Source organism: Aptenodytes patagonicus, chromosome 1 (assembly GCF_965638725.1).
Source record: "Aptenodytes patagonicus chromosome 1, bAptPat1.pri.cur, whole genome shotgun sequence".
Lineage (NCBI taxonomy): Eukaryota > Metazoa > Chordata > Aves > Sphenisciformes > Spheniscidae > Aptenodytes > Aptenodytes patagonicus.
Window position 1 is genome coordinate 56,235,959 of NC_134949.1, and position 19,221 is coordinate 56,255,179.

At 44.4% G+C, this 19,221-nt stretch overlaps 2 protein-coding genes and 1 non-coding gene across 4 annotated transcripts in view; all 3 read left to right on the plus strand.

The window, feature by feature from the left end:
* The first annotated feature begins 2,864 nt into the window (after positions 1 to 2,864).
* TRNAR-CCU (transfer RNA arginine (anticodon CCU)) lies at positions 2,865 to 2,937 on the plus strand. Its single transcript has one exon. It is a non-coding gene; the product is annotated as a tRNA-Arg (tRNA).
* A 541-nt stretch (positions 2,938 to 3,478) lies between these two features.
* On the plus strand, positions 3,479 to 4,119 carry FMC1 (formation of mitochondrial complex V assembly factor 1). Its single transcript, XM_076336549.1, has 2 exons — positions 3,479 to 3,718; positions 3,869 to 4,119. The coding sequence occupies exons 1-2, from the start codon at positions 3,581 to 3,583 to the stop codon at positions 4,061 to 4,063; spliced, it is 333 nt and encodes a 110-aa protein (XP_076192664.1). The 5' UTR covers positions 3,479 to 3,580; the 3' UTR covers positions 4,064 to 4,119.
* A 2,918-nt stretch (positions 4,120 to 7,037) lies between these two features.
* The window catches only part of LUC7L2 (LUC7 like 2, pre-mRNA splicing factor), a 37,520-nt gene continuing 25,336 nt past the window's right edge, over positions 7,038 to 19,221 (plus strand). Inside the window, exons 1-2 of one of the 2 annotated variants that reach the window (XM_076336526.1) lie at positions 7,038 to 7,333; positions 17,386 to 17,480. In XM_076336526.1, coding sequence (XP_076192641.1) covers positions 7,273 to 7,333; positions 17,386 to 17,480 — 156 coding nt within the window. In that variant the 5' untranslated portion in view covers positions 7,038 to 7,272. Of the gene's footprint in view, positions 7,334 to 15,632; positions 15,692 to 17,385; positions 17,481 to 19,221 lie in introns of those variants that run through there. The other variant, XM_076336536.1, reaches the window with a different exon arrangement.

Genomic DNA, 19,221 nt, shown 5'->3' on the forward strand with positions numbered 1-19,221 from the left:
CCCTTTCACTGGTGCAACACCTAGTGTCAAGTGTCATGAAGTTGCTTCGAGAGGGAAGCTAAAATCACTTCTTGTGACAGGTTTTAGTCTGAGAGTTTTTTAGAATATTCAGCTCTCAAAATTGGTTTAAGAAGTCGCAGCAGTGTTTTTTAATGTACAGATTGGATTTGGGGAGAAACTAATGAGGCATCCCAGGTTTCCTTCCAGTATTGGAAGTGAATTAAATCAATTTCTCACTTAAATGAAGTTGCTTCTAAACAAGGGGAGTTACTGGCTACACAGTAGCTGGATCTTTAAATAAAAGCTAAATCACGATCCCCAGGTATTTCTCACTGATCTTTTAGTCTTGTTGTATGTAACTACAAATAACAATTTAGCTCAGAGGTGAGAACTGTAGTGTGTGTTTTATTGCCGGTGATTCCATCATGTAGCAATTAGTACCATGTTCTTGCATAGTTCTCAAGATCCATACTGGAAATAGATGGAGAAATTTTATTTTTGGACTACTGTTTAAAAAAAATTACAAAATTAACTACTACTTTTTACCCCCCAAAGTCTACTGAGCAGCGTTATATTTTAGCAGTTAAACTAGTACCCTTGTTATGTGATTTGTCTCTTCTAGTCTTCTTTTACTGAGGGTTAGAAGCATTTCATGAGTAATCCTTAAAATGTTGGCATTCTCAAGCTTAAAGTCAGGTGCTTATAATAAAAGGGCATCTGTGATGATAACTTCTGATGATACAAAAGCACTATGTTCAGATTATTTCACTGGGGGGGAAAAAAACAGGTGTGGGTGCAAGTCCCTTTAGTTCTGCCTGATAAAGAGGCTCAGTCAAGAACAGGGCATCCAAATACCTGCCTGCACAGCTAATGGTAGTGGGGATCATCCCCTCGACAGAGGTTTGGCCTCGGTATCCTTTCTTTGGAGTCACTTTTAGTGTGTATATATGTATTTTAGCAAGTTTGGATGTAGCCAGCTTAATTCTTATCTGACTTGCTGTGATCCCCAAGACAATGAAAGGCTGAGAAACGGATGGACAGAGTGTTTTCCTGCCTTTCACTAGGTAGCTCAGAGCAAACAGCTGGCCAAGTGTTTTGTATAACCGAATGTTAAATCACAGCTAGAATTCTTTGCATTCCTCGGCTTCAAACAAAGGAATGCGCAGTTACTACGAGATGGCAAACCTGTTTGAGTTGGTGATTCCTGTGATGCTTTACTCAGTCCAGCGTGAATTTGTACAAGATCACCTTTCTCCTTTTAATACTCCCATATTTCGGATCATAGGGCTTAGTCGTGGAGAGAGGATCCCAACAGCCGTGTGCTTACCTGATGAGCTCTCCAGAGAAACTCCCCTGTGAAATGCTCCCCTCTTGTGACAACAAGCCTGAACAACCAAATGCAGCTACATTTGGGTGGTTAGCACCACTTTCATTTGGATTTTTAGGGAGGTGTGTTCCAATAACTTCAAGGGATACTGTGTTTTAAGTGTGTGATTTCTTTCCTCTCTCATTATAAAACTGGACCTGAACGCAAGTTTTGAGTTGTTGGGTTTTTTTGTAATAATCTCAGGACCTGAAAGATTGTAGCATTTAGTGTGTCTTAAAAATGATGTACTGTACCAGCCATGGATTTTGTAAATACACCTGTCTCCCTTTTTTGTATTTTAATTTTTTAAAAGTGTGTAAGGCTCTTTGCCAGAGGAACTGGTGCCTGCTCAATTTCCATCCTGAACTGAAGCAGGAAAAGGAAGAAGCTGCTGCCACAAAAGCCCGCATCAGTTCCAAATGTGTATATTGTTCTGGTCAGTTTAATGGCTGTTAGTCTTTTGTTCGTTGGGAAGCCGGTTTGTTCCCCTGCACACTCCCAGCTGTGGCTAGCAGGGCCCTATCGGGGAGACCAATTTTAACTCTTCTGTGTGACTACTTGATGTTTTCACTCCTTTGAGATGCTCAGGTTTGCTATTCCTGAGAAGTCTGACATTTTCAGAGGTCAGGACTATTGGCCCTCTGTAAGAATAGCTGGAGAGCATTTCTCATTTTATCTGTGCTTTGGCCCAAACGCAGTAATAGGGTTGGTATCCTGCGAACCTTGCAGATAAGGCCACCTCTACCTGTTCCGAGAGGGACGTGCCCTTTTATTTTCTGCTTTCCTGAAAGGAGTGCAAAGAGGTTTTTTTGGCAGCAGACTTTGCTCTGGGATCCAACCTTGCTGGCAGACCCCTGTTCTGCAGTAGGAGCCTTACTCAATTTGGCGTAGCTGTTCCCTGTCCCTAACTGCGACAGGCTTTTTTCATGAGTGTACTTTTTTTTATGTCATGTGTCTGTGCTGTATTAAATAAAGAGGAATGTACATATTAGCCCCGTCTCCGTGATTTCTCACAAAAATAAAGATGTAAAAAGGTTTCACTTGAAGCGTGGGGCTTTGCGTTGGGTTTTTCATTGCTGTTTTGGGTGGGAGGGTTGCTAGCTCTCTTCAGTCAGGGCAGCCACGCAGGCAAGGGAAGTACTGCGAGCAAGGAGCAGCCCGTTAAAACTATCGGCGGATTAGTATAAGAAGGGCACTCTTCCCTTTTGGGCTGCGCTATCTCAAGGCAAAGTCTGGCGTCCTGGCCTGACCCACGAGCTGAAGAAAGCCGGCGCCCCCTTCCCCTCCCCCCCCGGCTCCCAGGCCGGGCCGCCGCCCTCTCCTGCCGAGCACCGGCCCCTTCCCGCGCTCCCAGTGGGCCACGCGGCAGACGTCTTCCGGTCCGCGAGCCGCGCGCGGGAAGGCGCTGCCCAGTCGGCGGCCTTCAACGCTTTCCGTAAAAGGAAGAGGGGCGGAGACACGAGAGAAGTACCTACACAGGAAAGCTGCTTCTGCGGCAGCCCCAGTGGCCTAATGGATAAGGCATTGGCCTCCTAAGCCAGGGATTGTGGGTTCGAGTCCCATCTGGGGTGGGTGTTTTTTTCCCACCCCGTCCGGCCGAGGCGGGACGGCCGTCAGCCCGCTGGAACTCCCCGACACCAGAACCGCGCCGCCTTTCTTCAGCCGCGGGCTGCCGCGGGTCTGCGTCTCCTGGCATTTCCGAGCGTCCCCCGTGGGCTGTAACGAGCTGCAGATCGTTTTAAGGCCGGAGACCTCAGAAACACGCATGGGCTGCTCGGGGAGGAAGGGGCCACGGCCCAGCTCGGCTTCCCGCAGCGGGGTGGGCCCGCCGGGTGCCTCCCGGTGACCCCGCTCCGGTACCTTCGGCCCGCGCGCAGGCCGCCGGCGGGTCGCTCCTCCCCCCACCCGACAGCCAAGCGCGAGGCGGGGGCGGGGCGTGCGCACGGGCCTCGGCAGGGCCTCGCCTCGACGCTTGACCTTCGGCACTTGACCTCCGTCGATTGGGGGGGGGGGGGGGGGGGCGGGGGGAAGAGGGACATAGGAGAAGGCGATCGTTCGACTCGGCGCTCGATAGCCCGCGCTGGCGGAGCCGCGCTTCGGGGAGGCGCGCGCAGCCTCGCCGCCTCCGCGCCTCCCGGCCCAAGGCGCGAGGGTGGAAGTCCGCGCGCGCCCCCCGCTTCCTTACCGGCCGCCGCGGCGAGGCGGCGGCGGAAGATGGCGGCGCTGGGCCCCCCGCTGCGGACCTTGCGCGGGCTCCTGCGGGAGCTCCGCCACGCCAGCGACCGGGCGGGCCGCCCCTACCGCGAGACGCCCGCCTACCAGCACATCGTCGCGGCCTTCCGCGCCCACCGGGTACGCGCGGGCGGCCCCCACCCGCCCCTGCCTCCCCCCTGGGGAGGCGAGGCGGGGGCGCCCCTGCCCGAGGCCGCGCAGCCCAGCGCGGGAGCCCGTGGCCTCGGGGGGAGGGTGAAGTCTTCGGGGCTTGTTCCCTCCTCTCGGCAGGTCACCAGCGAGAAGCTGTGCCGGGCCCGGCAGGAGCTGCACTTCCAGGCTGCCACCTACCTCTGCCTGCTCCGCAGCGTCCGGCGGCACGCGGCCCTTCACCAGGAGTACCACGGCAGGGGGGAGCGCTCGCCTGAGGAGGTCGCCGGCCTGGTGGGCTTCAGGTTGCCTCAGCAGCCGGGAGGGAAGGGCTAAGATGCTTGTGTTGTGTTCCCTATTTATTCCTGAATAAATATCCTGGACTATGGAAACGGCCTGGGTTTCCTAGTTTGTGTTTTCTGTCGATTTTAGGTGTGGTGTGGTGTGAAAGAGCCGTAACTGGGAATCCCTCCCTGGAGTTTATCGAGCGTACCTGACACACCCCTTCCATCTGAACGTGTGGTATGACAGGCAGCCTCCACGGAATGAGGGGAAGGTTGGTTGTAGTGGAAAAACATGACAGCCTTCACTGCTAAACTGTTTTGTCTAAGGAGTTGCAAGTGGTGTTGGTTCCCCCCTCAAAACCTGTAGGTAAGAGAATTTGTCCGTTTACTGTAGGGTCTTCCAGCCACGTTCTGTGTGTGGGGAATTTTCTACTCTCCCAAGAGCGAAGGCCCTTTCTTTGGAACGTTAATGGACTCTGGCGAGCACTGCCGTAGCGCAAACCTCTTTCATCTTGAAGACTTTTTTTTTTTTTCCACGGTGGTAAGCTAGTGGTAACAGTTCAACGAGAGAAATACTACTTAATGAATTACATGTTTCTCAGTGTCTCTGAGCCGTCGACTCTGCGACTGTAGGCTTCCTATGCTGTTCTTACACACCGTGAATCTCAGAAAAACTGAAGTGAACTGACAACTGCCAGTTACACTAGGTAACACAAATCAGGCTGCCATTTTCTGCTTGTCTTGCAATCTGGAACAGCAAGTTTCTTTTTATAAGAAAGAAATCCTGGCTTGAATTGTTGCTGCTCTCTTCTCAGAAGAGGGTTGAAATATACGCAAGATGTGTAAGAAATCTGTAATAAGGATGACTTATAATGGCTAAAAATGTGAGGCTTGTTTACATGGGGGAGGAGCTATAAGCAAGGATAACAAAAGAGTGCTTGTTTTGTTTTTTTTTTACTACCAGGGAAAACAAAGTATTCTGTCAGAAAAGCGTTGCAAATAGAATTACTTCATCTAAATCTATATATTCTCCTTCCCCTCTGTTTAAAACTCGGGGATGGTTTAATCCCCAAAGTATAGTGGATAGGCACAATAGAGCCTTAAAACTGGGGAGATTTGGGCTACTTAGGTAAGGTAAGGAGATGTGAACTACAAGTTTTAAGGTTCTGTAGACCAAAAATCCGGTTTGCAATCCTTGCGGTGTCTCACTCGTTAAACAGTGGTGTCTTTCTGGAAAAGTGTTGGTATCACAGGTGGGAAAGTACCAACCTATCTGCGGCTCAGTCGATGCAAGTTATGGGAAGCCACCGTACCCTGTGATGTATTTGTCGTTCTGAGTTATTTAATGCAGCTGCTGGATTCTGCAATTTACTTTCCAGACGGACTAAAGGTTCACTCCATCCAAAGCCTGTAGCAGATTTTCTTCTTTCCAGAAGAAAAATAAATGGCTCACTGAAACCAGTTCTGGAAGAAAAGCTGAAATTTGGCCAGAAATAGATGTTCTTTAACGAGTGCCCAGAGCTAAAGGTTGTACAGTGTGGGTACAAATAATAGCTAACATTTCTCAGTTTCCCCTAAACATACTAAGGTACTAAACAGAGAAAAATTTTAACCAGTATCTGTATCTCTTCCAGTTACTTCCCCTTCAATCCAAAGTAACGTAATGACTAACAAAAGTAAATTTATATGTTAAAGAAAAAACAAAGCCGGGACATGTTCTGAATGGCTGAGGAGCGTTGGGTAGGGAACCTTTTCCTGGACGTGTTGTGGAAGACTCCTGCCTGAGCATTGCCTCTTCTCTGCAAGTCCTTGTGAAATCCAGACAACTGGGGGTGGGTTTTCTAACGGCTTTTTGCATTGCCTTTTCTCGCCCGTATTAAGCCAACCTTCAAAGCTGAACGTGACCCTGGTTGTGGACGATTAGAATTGATCCTTGTGACAAGTCTTTGACGGCTTTTGGGCGCTAGGTGGCAACACGATGGTTAAGAAAGGGATGGTCGCAAAACGCGGGCGTTAGGATAGGTAGAAGCTGTGAAAATAGCCTTTTGGAGACTGGATCTGGGCGCTCGGTAAGTTGAATCAGCTGCAACACAGAACAGTAACTTCAGTTTTAAGGGGGGTTCTCTAAAAAGCGGGTATTACAGCTGCTTTTCTCACCAATGCAACCGTAACTGCGCTTGACAGCTTGGGAGAAGAACGGAGCCGTGAAAGTGGTGCTGAATGTCAGTCAAATAAAGGGAATTGTCTTTAAGAAGCATATCCCGTCGGCGCTAGCTCAGACGTACGTACCCATCCACGCCCGCCCCTACCCAGCCCGGATGCCTACGCGCACCCGCGTGTTTAGTGACTTGCTCCTGTCACTGGGTGAGCGAGCGTCCCAGCAAGGAGGAGAACGTGCCTGTCCCGGGGACGAGTAAGCGGGACCAGGCTGCTGGGCTGTAAGAGACGTCCGTTACGTAGCCCAGGTTTCCCTCCCGCTTTGCGTTAATCTCAGCTCAGCCACGTGCTTCGGCACGTTAGAATCAACCGTCATGAAACTGTTCCGGTTGGGTTTCCCCTCAGAGAGGCAAGAACCCGGGACGGACCCACCGGAGCGGGCACTGCCCGACTCCTGCTTCCCGGGAGCGGGCCGGGCCCGCCGGGGCCCCCACAGCCCCGGCCCGGCGCCCTGGTGTCGCTCTCGGCGGGCGCGGTCACTGCGGATCAGGCCGCCCCAGCTCCGCCGCCGCTGACCCGGAGACCGGGACGTCACAGCGGCTACGCGGGGCCGCCCGGCCAATCAGCGCGCCCCAGGGGCCTAGCCCGGCGAAAGGCTCGACGGCCCAATCAGGGACCTCGCCGCGCTGTGCGTCACCGGCCGAACACCGCACGCCGTGGCCAATCAGCGCGCGCCAAGGCCTGTCCGCGCTGACGTCGGAGAGCCGACGAGGGGGCTCAGGGCGCGTGCGCGCGGGTTTCCGTTACCGCTGGCGCGCGCGCGTGGCAGGCGTGAGAGGAAGCGGGAGGAGCGGAGGGGGGAGGGGAGGCGAGGCGAGGCGGCGCGGCGCGGCGGCACCGAGGCAGGTTTCCCGCTCTGCCTTCCACCGGGAGCGCGAGACAGAGGCAGCGCCCGCTTCCCTCCCCGCGGCGTCGGGGGAGCGGCTCCGCCCGGGCCCGCCAGTGACGCGAGGGGGAGGGCTGAGCGCCGCGCCGGGCCTCGGGCCTTGTAGGCCGCTGTCGGCGTGACTCGGCCGGGCCGGGCCGGCCCCCCGCGCGCTCAAGATGTCGGCGCAGGCCCAGATGCGCGCCATGCTGGACCAGCTCATGGGCACGTCCCGGGACGGTAAGTGCCCCTCGGCCGGGGCGGGGGAGGGGGGGCAGGCGGAGCCGCCAAAGCCGCTGAGGTCACGGCGGTACCGGGCAGGCCGGCCGTTCACCGTGATTGGCAGGCCCGGGGCCCGCTCCCTGCCCACCCACCTCCCCGCGGGGCGGGGCCTGCCAAGGCCGTAGGTCAGCGGGGGGGGGGGGGGGGCCTTCGGCGCTGCCGCCCCCGGGGTTCGTGGGAGCCGGGCGCCGCCTGCCCCCGCGGAGCTGCCAGCGCCACCCGATGTCCGGGCAGCGGGAGGCCGTGCTGCCGTTTCAGCTGCTGTTTAAGATCCGCTTCCGCGCGGTGCCCGGGGCTCGCAGCGGAACCGCGCTGCCGAAGGCGTGCCCGCGGAGCCTTCCCGCGCGGTTCACCTCCGAGGGAGGCAGCAGTTTGCTGGATTCAGATCATGGGGGGGAGAACAAACCAAAAAATCCTCTCAAACCAACAGCCGCTTCAGTAGAGCAGGATTGTTTTTTGTGGTGTTAGAATTTTGTCTAAAGTCTGACCCAAACCATCATTTCAGTCAGCAGGTGGGTATGGCTGTTGCTTTCTGAAGGAGAGACTGTAGTTAACCCAAGTGGACGAACTCTTAAAAGCAGACAAGCCCCAGTCAGCTAACTAAAAGCTTAACATCTAGAGGCGGTAATCCCGAGAGGGAGATACTAGACGTACAGTCAGGTTTCAGATCACTCTGCGGTCATGTAGTGAACTGACGATTATCACTGTGTAAAGCTGCTCAGAATTTTTGTCAGGGTGCACGGCGATCAAGGTGAAAGTTTGAACTGGCAGTCGCCCGTAAATCCAGATAGTTTGGGGGCTGCTAGAAAAGAGCAGTTCCTGTTATGCTCTGTAGTGTTTTATTTGTAAACAAGAGAATACTGCACCCGAGGGTAGACAGCAATTAGAGATTATTTAAATGTTCTGCATGTTGTACTCACTCTTGCAGATGTGTTACGTCTTTGTTGAAGCTTCGTGCTGAATTAATGGTTATCTGTTTTCCCATGCACCGAGTAGGATGTATGAAGTGGGATGTACCTTGTGTGTGCCGGTTGTCTGTTGGTACTGGGGTAATGTGATCTGGCAGCTTTTTTTAGTATAATCTAGAATTTTAAATAAGTGTAACTAGTTTTCACATAGCCAGTATATCGTGAATGCTTTCTACTAAGTGCTTATAGTTGTTTTAAACAGGGGCGTGATAATCTCATTGGAAAATTACTGTTCTGCAGAGATCGCCTTCCAGAGCAGGGCTGGTTAGTGAGCAGTCATCATGCAGGATCTGATTTAGGGTGTTTTTGTCTTGCCCCAGAAAATTTTTGAATACTTCCTGTTGTGGCTGCATGTGTCTAAGTGCTTGGCAAAGTAACACTGTGCTCATGAAACTCAAGTCTTCCCAGTGTTGGCACCTAGATCGCTGTCTCAGAGCTACCTAAGACTACACAGAAGGTTTAAAGAGGGAGGGGCTGTTTCAATTTGTGAATGTATTTTCTGTTGGGTGGTGGGAGAGGAGTGCGATTTACCTGTGACAGTTGCTTAAAAATGCTAAGTGACTAAGATCTAACCCAGGAAAAGCAATTTCAGACTAGATTTCCTTTAGCTTTATGAGAAAGCAGTTATTTTATTGATAATTGTATTCCCCCCTCCCACCCACCCTGTAATTCCCAAACCACATGTGCTGAACTGTTTAGAAACTCACTGGCTAGAGAGGAAGCATTTAAATGAAATTGGCAGAATGGGGAAGGATAAGGAGAAAAGACTGTTTGCAGAACTGGCTTCCATTATTGGATTAAGCAGAGAACTGAGGATCTCAGTGTAACACCATTCTAGTTTTTATAAAAAATAAAAAAATCCAGTGGAGCATTATTTAAACCAAAGTGTGCACAGGTATTGAAAATCATCCTTTTCTGCAGAGCTGGTACTTATTAAATTCAAGGCCGGGCTCAAGGTCATTGAAATATTGCTAACCTTGAGAGTAGTGGGGTTTGGGGTCGTTTGGTTTTTTATGTTCCTATCACCTTTGACAAATATTCTCTTTCTAGTAATATGCAAATCGCAGCTTTTCATTAGAACGTGGCAATTTTTTCATTTCTTGTTAGATCGTAGCTCTCGTTTCACCAGTTGTCCCCATTGCCTTTGATTTTGCTCTGCCTGGCAACACAATAGAGTTTAAAATGTTTCTAAAAAAATAATCTTTCTTGGGTGATGTTTGTGTTGTTCAAAATTATCGAAGTGTTTTTTAATTTCCTGATTAACAGAATTTTATACTTTACACAGTTTGGGTTTTTTTGTTTTGTTTTGGGTGGGTCGTGGGTTGGGTTTTGGTTTTGGTTCGGTGTTTGTTTTTTGGGTTGGTTGGTTTGTTTGTTTGTTTGAGGAGGAGCCTAGAATGTGCACGTTTAAAATTCTTACCTATATTAGAAAAGGCAGATCAAACATTTGATCTCTTCAGTGGGAACAGAACAAATTCAGAGGTAAATTCAAAGCCAATGGTGGTGCCTGAATATGTAGTCTGTATTACTCTTTCAGAGCTTATAGTATCATTTGTAGAGAACAGGAGCGTGCTCTCAAAATGGTTTTGAAAATTCCACAATGAGAAGCTCAAACATGGTTTTAGGAGATGAGCTGTAGGCTGTAATTTGTGGAAGTTTGTGCACGCTCATTGTAATGGGTGTCCCTGGGGCCAGAACGGAGAAGCTTGGAGAACGTAGTTATTAAATGTTTTTATGGATTTGCTGTTAAGCTCAGAGAACACCTAGAAAGTACAGTTCTGTGTTGGTCAAATTGATTCAGAAAATACCCACTGAGCTGTAAGAATATTTATGAAAAATAAACTGCGTTAGTAAGGAGCCTTCTCATTTCAAACGGAGTTGCCCAATGTGTGGCTGTCTAGAACTAGGTATGCAGCTCCGGGCCTGCCCCTTGCTGTATCCTTTCCCAGGGGGCCCTATGCTTGCAGGCAGGGAGAACCGAGAGCTTTGTGACTTGCTTGGGCAACCTGCTTCCTCCCTTGTCTGAATTTTGGCAGTGGGATGGATGCACTCGTAGTCATATGGCATCGCTCAACATGTGACGAACTGCTGCCTGGTACCTGCCAGGATGTGTGATGTTCAGGCAGCCTCTTGCCAGCTGCCCGGCCCAGTGCCCTGCTGCTCCGTGCTTGCCTTTGCTCATGTGACAGACACCTGACAGAGAAGTGAAGCAGAAGGGACTTGGCAGATGCTCTTCGGGAGTTACCAGTGAGTTGCAGTTCTTAGAATTCATCTGGGATGTCTAAAAAGCAGTTGTATTGTAAATGTCAATACAATGAAATAATTCTGTAAATGGCAGGTATGGTTCCGTTACACACCTGGAGAAGCACATTATTTAAAAACAAGTGGAGTTTTTTAAATACCTTAAATATACGTAACTTAAACTTCTCTTGCATGCTTCTCTGAGAAGTGGAAAACTGGATTGGATGTGGACCATGCCAAAAAAAAAAAAAAAAAAGTGGCTTAGATTTTGATGTTAGTAAAAAGCTGGACTAATTTAATATAGTCATGACTGTAGGTTGAAAAAAGTCTTCTCTGAAGTATGTCATTCCAAGTACTGATAACCTGACATACTTAAATAGAGAGGCTTAAATATAAACTACTGAATACATAGCGTGGGTTTCCCAAATACTGAGAAATAAGGAGTGCTGAAGACCAGGTGCTAATCTTATGTACTTATATACGAATGTTTTCTTCATATTGGTTTTTTACTGTTAACAGTGAAACTAAAGGACTTTTTATTACATATGTCAATAGTTAAAAGGTTAGTTCAAGTTGAATTTATTGTTGATGACCAGAGCTGCGGGAACTTGTCACTCAGAAGTATTAGGAATAAGCTGATAGAAAAGTGTGATTTTAATTTTTTTAAATACTATTTTTCAACTGTAAAATTGATTAAACTTTTTTTTAATAGTATGCTTAGGTAAACCCTGTTTTTGCCATCCCTATCCTCTCTAGAAAACAGGAGTGATCCTTACAAATAGGATCATAACTGTTTTAAATAAATTGAGTCATTTACAAATTGAGTGAAATGTTAACAATTGATATTAGTACCTCAGGAATTTTTTTTTTTCAGAATATAGCTGAAATGAGCAAAGACTGCCAGGTTTTCTTTAAAAGGCCTGATTGTAAAGATCACATTTTATCTTAAATCAGCTTAGCTTGCTCAACTGGTTCATTTTCTGCCAGGTCAGTTACCTGCTCTGCCTTGCCGCGTGAGTGCTAGAGTCAGTGTGAGGAATCGGTTAGAAGCAGAGGGTGGAGCAGGATCATTACTTCTGACAGTAGCGCAGACAGAGCAGATCCAAATGGCCCTGGAATAACACAACATCTTGTAACTGCTAAGACTTGACTGTTGCAAAGAAATGTGGTGGTGGTTTGGGGGTTTTTTTTTAGTAATTACCAGTACATCAAAATTAGGTTATAGTCTAGAAATAAGAAAAACTAGCGAAGTTAATTAGATTCTTCTTAAGAGAAGGGTAAATTTGTGCATGCTTATGAGACTTACATGTGGTCATGAAAATGTTCTCCCAAGCATCCTAACAAATACTATGCTACGTGACTAGCAGAAAAGTCTTTGGAGCCTTTAAATATACAGAACCCTTATGTATGAAGTGCTCATCAACACCTCTTTTGCTTCACCTGTTAGCTTTTTGAGCTGAACGGCTGTGTTTGGAGTCTTTAACTCAGTTCTTTAGCTGTTACTAGCAAAGCACTTTTCTTGTTCTAGATCATCTTCTTCTGGCATTGAAACTTAAAATATCCTTTTTGCATCTGTTCACATCTTAATCAGTTTTTCTGTTTTACACTAGCCACTTCAGTTATCCTTAGTAGTGGTTACTAATGTGTGACTTTTCTGTCCAGGAGTTGAAGTGACACCTGTGTTTGGTGACACCCTTTATATGGTAACAGAGGTGTAATCTAGAACTTGTAACCCATTTTTTCGTTTCTTTGTTTCCATATGGGATTATTGAAGAGTTCTCTGTGTACTTAAGGATGGGCGGTGGGTTGAGGTTGGTATTTTCAGGGTACATAGATTTTGTTTTCCACTTTGCTTTACACTTGTAAGTGGAAGGTAGTACGTGCTTTTGAAGTCAGTTTTCAATACATTGTTGTCCATTACTGGAAGCCTGCTAGCCATTTGGGTAGCTTCAGGCTGAGAGCCAGGTTAGGGAGCCAAGAGTCTCCTCTGAGAGTTCCTCTTTCAAATACGGATCAGCAGCAAAGTAAAGGCAGAAAAAAGTATCTTGTATACACGAATTTCTGCAAAACCTACCCAAAACGTTGAATTGGTATCAGCTCAGAAATCTGAAAGTAGTAACAACACATAAACTTCATTAAAAGATTCTTTATTTGTCGATCAGGAGTGATCAGAAGGCTTTAAGAGCAAAGATCGTGTTTAGTGAATTGTGTGCATTTGCTGGCTTTGTTATAAAGTTCTGGTACTTCAGCCCTTAAAAAGGAGGGGAACAATGAAGGACTTGAGGAATTTTTCTACTCTGGATTTGGGACACTGTATGAAATGGCGTTTATGAAGAAGCAAATGGGCATATTCATACCTCATAGAAAATCATTCCTATATTTGTTCCACTTGTAATGCATTAGCTAAAAAATGGTTTCATTATATTCTGCATTCACAAGTATTAATTCAGTCATAGTGTAAACCAGAAGCAATTCTGCTTAGAAATGTATTATTCTAAAGGTGTTATTGTAAAGATGTGTCCAGTGTTAGTGACAAGAATATCAGAATTAGCTGCCCGTTCCGTGTGTAGCAGGAACAGGCTCTTCTGTGACTGTATAAGCCTCAATTAAATAATGATGTTGAATACTTGTTATACAGGGCTTGCTTTGCTGATGAAATTTGATACGCAGTCTTTAACCTGATATTCCACCCATTTAGTAGCTCTTCGTGAGTAAGGCTTTCAGAGTTCCTTGCCAACATGTTGGGACTCACACCTCAAAAATTTGAGTGGAAAGCTAACCGGTTTTGGTTGATGTAGCTTAATGCAGGAAGACAATGGCATGAAAATGCACATTGTTGTCTTTGCATGGATTGCACCATTAGTTTGCGATTGGAGGTTACGGTTGGATTATAAAGGGTAGTTCTCATCAATGCACTGGGATTGTTGTTAGTAGTATATTGGGATACATCAGAACAGTAAGAGACGCTGGATCAAATAAATCATTGTTATAAGCATGTTATAATGCTAAGCATTGTTGATACATAAGTGTTCATTCTGCTGCTTTGTGATTAAAATACTGAACAGGAATGACGTTGTGGAGGCTTCATCATAGGTTAGACTTGGGAGTTCAAAGTGAATTGCATAGTAGAAGTGCAGATTGTGATCTTAACCTCTGGATGTTCCTTAATCAGCAGTATGCATTGGTCTTGAATATTGATGTTACTTTTGTAGTCAGCATGTTTAATATAAACTAGAAAACTTCCTTTAGAAAGTTTACATTACTGCCATCGTCTCTTTAATATTTATGTCTCTAGTGTGCAGTTTCCTTATGCTTATAAAGGATATGAGGTGTGCAAGTGTAGAAATTTCCTTGACGTTTGGCTTTTTTTCTTGAATGATTTCAGTTCTGTTTCAAAGTTCTCCATTCATCTGGGAAGTAATCTCCTATAGAAATGTGGTTTGGGCCAGGTACTTTAAGTAAAACTAAAGCTGCTGCTTCTTGAGGAAAATTTAATTTATTTTTTCTGTATCTCCATATAAATTTTATCAATCATTATTTTTTTTTTTAACGAAGAAAATCTAATTGGAAACACACGGATGGCTTATAGTAGTAGATGTTGACTCCTATAATGCCCTGGTAAATTACTTTGATTTCTTTAATGAGCATGAGTCCTAAAGATCAAGTAGTTGAATACTCTGCTGTTCTTCAGAAGCAGGGTTAAATAAGTTGCTATTCTGAGCTAATTTAATTATTTACCTATTAAAATAGAACTTGTAATAAGGTCTGAAACATCAGTGATAGTGTCCCCTTTATAAACATTTAAGGACACTTCTAAAATTTAGATGACTGCAGCTTTGGTACCTAGATTTATTATTTTCTTCTTACAGAATATATAAAGCCTTTTTTTAAATACTCATAAACATTGCTAGCACTCACTTGATTGTTTGACCATACAAAGAGTGTATCAAGCTGAGTACAGTTTGACGAAGAGAAGTAGCATCTTGGTTATCTGACGTACCACCGAAGTCCTTGGCTTAAGAACACATCTATTCATGTTGTTTTAATTCTTAGAAGGCATCTGCAAAAGTCTCTCTTGCTATAGGCTGAATGTCAGGTGTATCTGACATTCTACAGGATCTGTAGATCTTATTCCACCCTCCCCCCGTAGCAACCCATGTAGACCCCGGGTCATCACCTACTCAAGATGATTCATCTGTAGGTCAGCAGCAGAATGCATCTTCTGTCTTTGCCAACACGTCTGCACTATTTAGGGGTATTGGAGCTCACAAAATTCATGAAGAAATAAAAGCATTTTTTTCTGAGGCTATCAGACTCTGGAATGAGCTGCCAGAGGGACACAAAATTCAGTCATTGTTAGGACATAGTATATGACACCTTTTCTTTTTGATAAACCGTTCCTTCTGAAACAGCATAGATTAAAAACAAATGCAAACGTTATGAAACTGCTTTTCACAGGAAGGAAAAGGTAAATATCTGAATGTTCTGTGTATGGGAGCCTTTCTGAAAGTCTCTTAAATACTAGACCAAAGGCATAGTGCAGAAAGAATAAATGTTTAAAATGTAAATGCGGAACGTGTTCTTGAGGCTGTCACTGATCAGTTTCTGCTACCTTTTTCTTTTTCCTATGTTGTCTTATCTCAGTTTGGTAATTGTGATTATCGTGCTAGCCACTTGGATGAAAAAAGGCTGTATTGCAGCTGTAGCATCAGTTCCTAGTTGTGGTAGAGGTATGAAAAAAGCTGCGTCTAGATGTTGAGATGTCTGTGAAAATACTACTTGACAACTTTACCTAAGGAACCATGAGTTTTTCAGCAATTTTCTGGTCTTGATAACTCCTTGACTCCTGATAGGTTAGTGCTATTAGGCCATCAGCTGTCTTTTTTTAAATTACTTTTCTTGATTTTGTTCATTTGTCTTTATATAGAAGAATCTTTACAGTCAACATGTATTTCTAGATGCTGTGTTAAAATTGCTGGCAGAGTCTATTATTCTATACAAACTGAACAATCTGGCCCCTTGTTTTATTTATAAAGGTTCAATGTATCTTTGCCTGCCTACATCAATCTGCAAGGGAGTGTCAGAAAGGCCCCGCATTCGCCGAGCCGTGAGTTATCAATAACTTTTCAGATGTGTTAATGAATGTGGAACAAACGCAGTTATGTGTTTAAAAAATATGGATCCACCTCCTAAAAAGCCAAAAAAAGAAAAGCAAAACTCAAAACTCTTTACTGCAGTAGCAGGCATGATTATAAAGGGATTGCTCTAAATTTTTAGTAGTGTAAGTATAACTAAGCAGTAAGGTCGCCCTCTAGAAAACCTATTGTTGAACTGCTTTGAAGCTGTCTTTAGCCTGTGGATTACAGGTTTTAACTGTTGTATCCTGCAGGCAAATTAAGCGTGTGGTGTTTTTGGAAACTTTTGTTTGCTTAATAATCTGAAACTTGGCCCATCTGAAAATGTTATATATTAGCATCCTATGCGTAGAACTGATACTTAAAAATCTGATTACGTAACAGTAAGAAAGACTTGACTAATAAAATACGGGTTTTTTATTCCCCTCTGTTGTAGTTACCTCAGTAATGAATTTGGCTTCTTTAATTGTTTAATAAATTAAAAATTCTCAGTGTTTCAGGTCATGAAGCCTTAAAAAAAATTAATAACTGCAAAATATATCTATATTCTTTAAAAATATTTGATGAAATGGAAAAGGCTGCTATCTGAACTCATTGTATGCCTCTGTTTTCCCCCAGCAGCCCTCCTTGCTTCAGTAATTCACCAGTAGGTTTTCAACGATTAGAGATTTTAACAAGTTGTTACATTTTAAAAAATGAATAAATAGATACATCCTGAGAGAGATTAAGGTGTTTTATCATGCCTGTGTCTTAACAAGAAGGGAGCCGTAGCAGTGGTCTCTCTTACGAATCTCAAATAGTGACAATTATGTTATGACTTGAAGGAAAATATATTCCTGCCCTCATCCCCAAAATACCAGCTGGTTACTTTGTTCTGAAGACTTTAGGTCTTGCTCCAAGATGGGGTTATTTAAACTTGCGATTGGACCTCAGTGTGTGGGCAGGTTGATGCTTCTGCTGATGCAGGAACTACAACCTGCCATGATGAAGACGTAATTAAGATGTTCCCAGCCCAACAAGCAGCATGTAGAAAAGAAAAAAAATATGGCTTATGATGCGGAGATATGCAAACATCTGTAAAATAATTTTGCATATAGGCTATGTCCATATGTTTGACTGACTTTTTTTCAGGTTTGTAAGCATTTAAAATCATTCTTCTCCAACTCTTTATGCTACTCCCATCAGAAGTAAGAGGGTGCATGGCATCCAAGAGCAAAATCATAAAATGAGTATCAGGTGGGATTCGGTGAAGACTCAATGTGTATCATTTTGTGTTTATGAGGCTGCTTTTATATGCTAATTGTTGCATACAAATACATCACTATTTCATGCAAAATCTGAATAGAACATTATATAGCTCATTTAACAAATGCTGTTGTAGCAAAGTGTTTTTAAGCTAATGCTGTCTTTCTGGTTTCAAGCACTTTTCACGCTGCATTTTTGAAGGGGAAGTGAGAGAAGATTTTAAAATAGTATTACAGAGCATTAAAACATGTATTTGTGTTTTTGGTGTTATTTGGCAAAGAAGCATACAGTGTTTTAAGTTCTAGTTTCCATAGGCCTTCACTATGTGACAGGGCAATGTTAACGCTTTGCATGTAACCTGCAGAACATGTCTGGCTTCCCCAGATTTCTAACCTGGAATGTGTTGATTTCTATATTGCAGGTGACACTACCCGTCAGCGCATCAAATTCAGTGATGACAGAGTGTGCAAGAGCCACCTTCTCAACTGCTGCCCTCATGATGTGCTCTCTGGAACTGTATGTAGCTAAATCTTATGTTTTATTTAGATAAGAATGCAGAAATTGAATTATATTTGTTCTTAGTAATATCTCTTTTTAACTTCACGGTTTTCAGCAAGTATCTATCTAGTGCTCTCTGGTAGTTCAGAGGCACTTTTGTGAACAACTAACTTAGGAGTTATGAAGTTATTTTTTAGAAGTTTCCTGTTCTATATGCTAATTACTACTTACAAATTCATCATTGTTTGCTATAACATAAAAAAAATCTAAAATAGATAAGGTTACTTAAATGAATTGTGCTATAGCAAAGTGGTTTTAAGCTGGTACTGTTGCAACTAGTAGGAAAAAAGGAAATATAATTTATGCATAAACTGTGAAGTTACTTTCTTAAAACTTTATGTTGCAGTGAGAAATTATCCCACAAATATTTGTATAGGGAAGAGAGGTGATATTTCTTCAGAAATATTTTGGTGAAAACAGTTGAAAGTTCAATGAATCTCAGCTTCTAGAAATGAAATTATTTGAACACCATAATGACAGTGTACAACATCCAGTTACTGTGCCATTTTCACAAATTATAGGGCAATTTGAAAATCTCCATTTATGACATATTAATAACTTCACTTTTTTGACTTGGAATTTTATGTACTCTATAGTAGAGGTTCCTCTCCCTGAGCATAGCAAACAAGGGGCTTTGAAACATGCTGGTAGCTCTGTCAGTGTGCCCATGCTTTACCTTGTGGTGCCTGATTAAGGTAGCTTATTCTTTGTGAAAGGCAGGTAAGTTACGTTGCATTGACTCTTTAACCTAATGTTCCATGGTGTTAGAAGAATTAACAGTAGAGAGATGTAGTATGATGATATGCAGAGTCTTGTGTGCCTACCATTCTTAATGCTGCACTTTGGTAGCTTTCCTTATTCACGTTGGCCACTTTCTTACCCTGTGGCAGAGGGGAAAATAAGTACTGGAAAACCTGTCTTAAGGATTGTTTGAAGCATTATTGGTTCTCTGTGCTGTATCCTTCCAAATGGCTAACTTGACTGGAGCCTTTAATGAAATACAGAATGAAGTTCATTTGCAAAATCGAAAACTGAAATACATAGACTTGGTAACTGATTTACCTGTCACCTAGCCTCTAATATGCTTTCCAAGTAGCTGTGATGTTAAATTAACTATAACATTTTTGGTTGATCAAAGGACTTCAAACATGCATGCACACACTAATTTTGTTTATTTTATTAATTTTGGCACTTGTACTGACAGATCAATAGTAACAGTCCGTCCTTCCCTCTTCTTAAGAGTCCCTGCAAAAGTAGGCACAACTGTAATTGCTAAGAAGCACAGGAAGAAGGGGCAAAATAAGTAGTAGAACTGAACTAGAGAACTTAGCATTTGTCTTAATAAAAAAGGCAGTGGAATAGAAAAGACCCACTTGTTGAGCTTCTTCATAAGTCTTGTGGCTTCCTACATTTTTTTTTTTCCTATCCTTAAAGACACCTTTTCCTTTTTCTTTTGTATAGCAAAGTTCTGCCATATCACAAAAATCGGGTGTCTTGAAGTTAATGTGGTGTGTTTGGCATATGCTGAAGATAATTCACACTGAAAATATGCGTCTTACACATATTTCCTTACCTTCAAGTCATTCTTTTTTATAAGTGATAACAAATTGATAACAATGCTTTGTGTATCAGTGCATATGTAGTTTTATTTTTAACTGTTCTGTGCATTACTGTCCAAACAAAATGGGGGGGGGGAGGG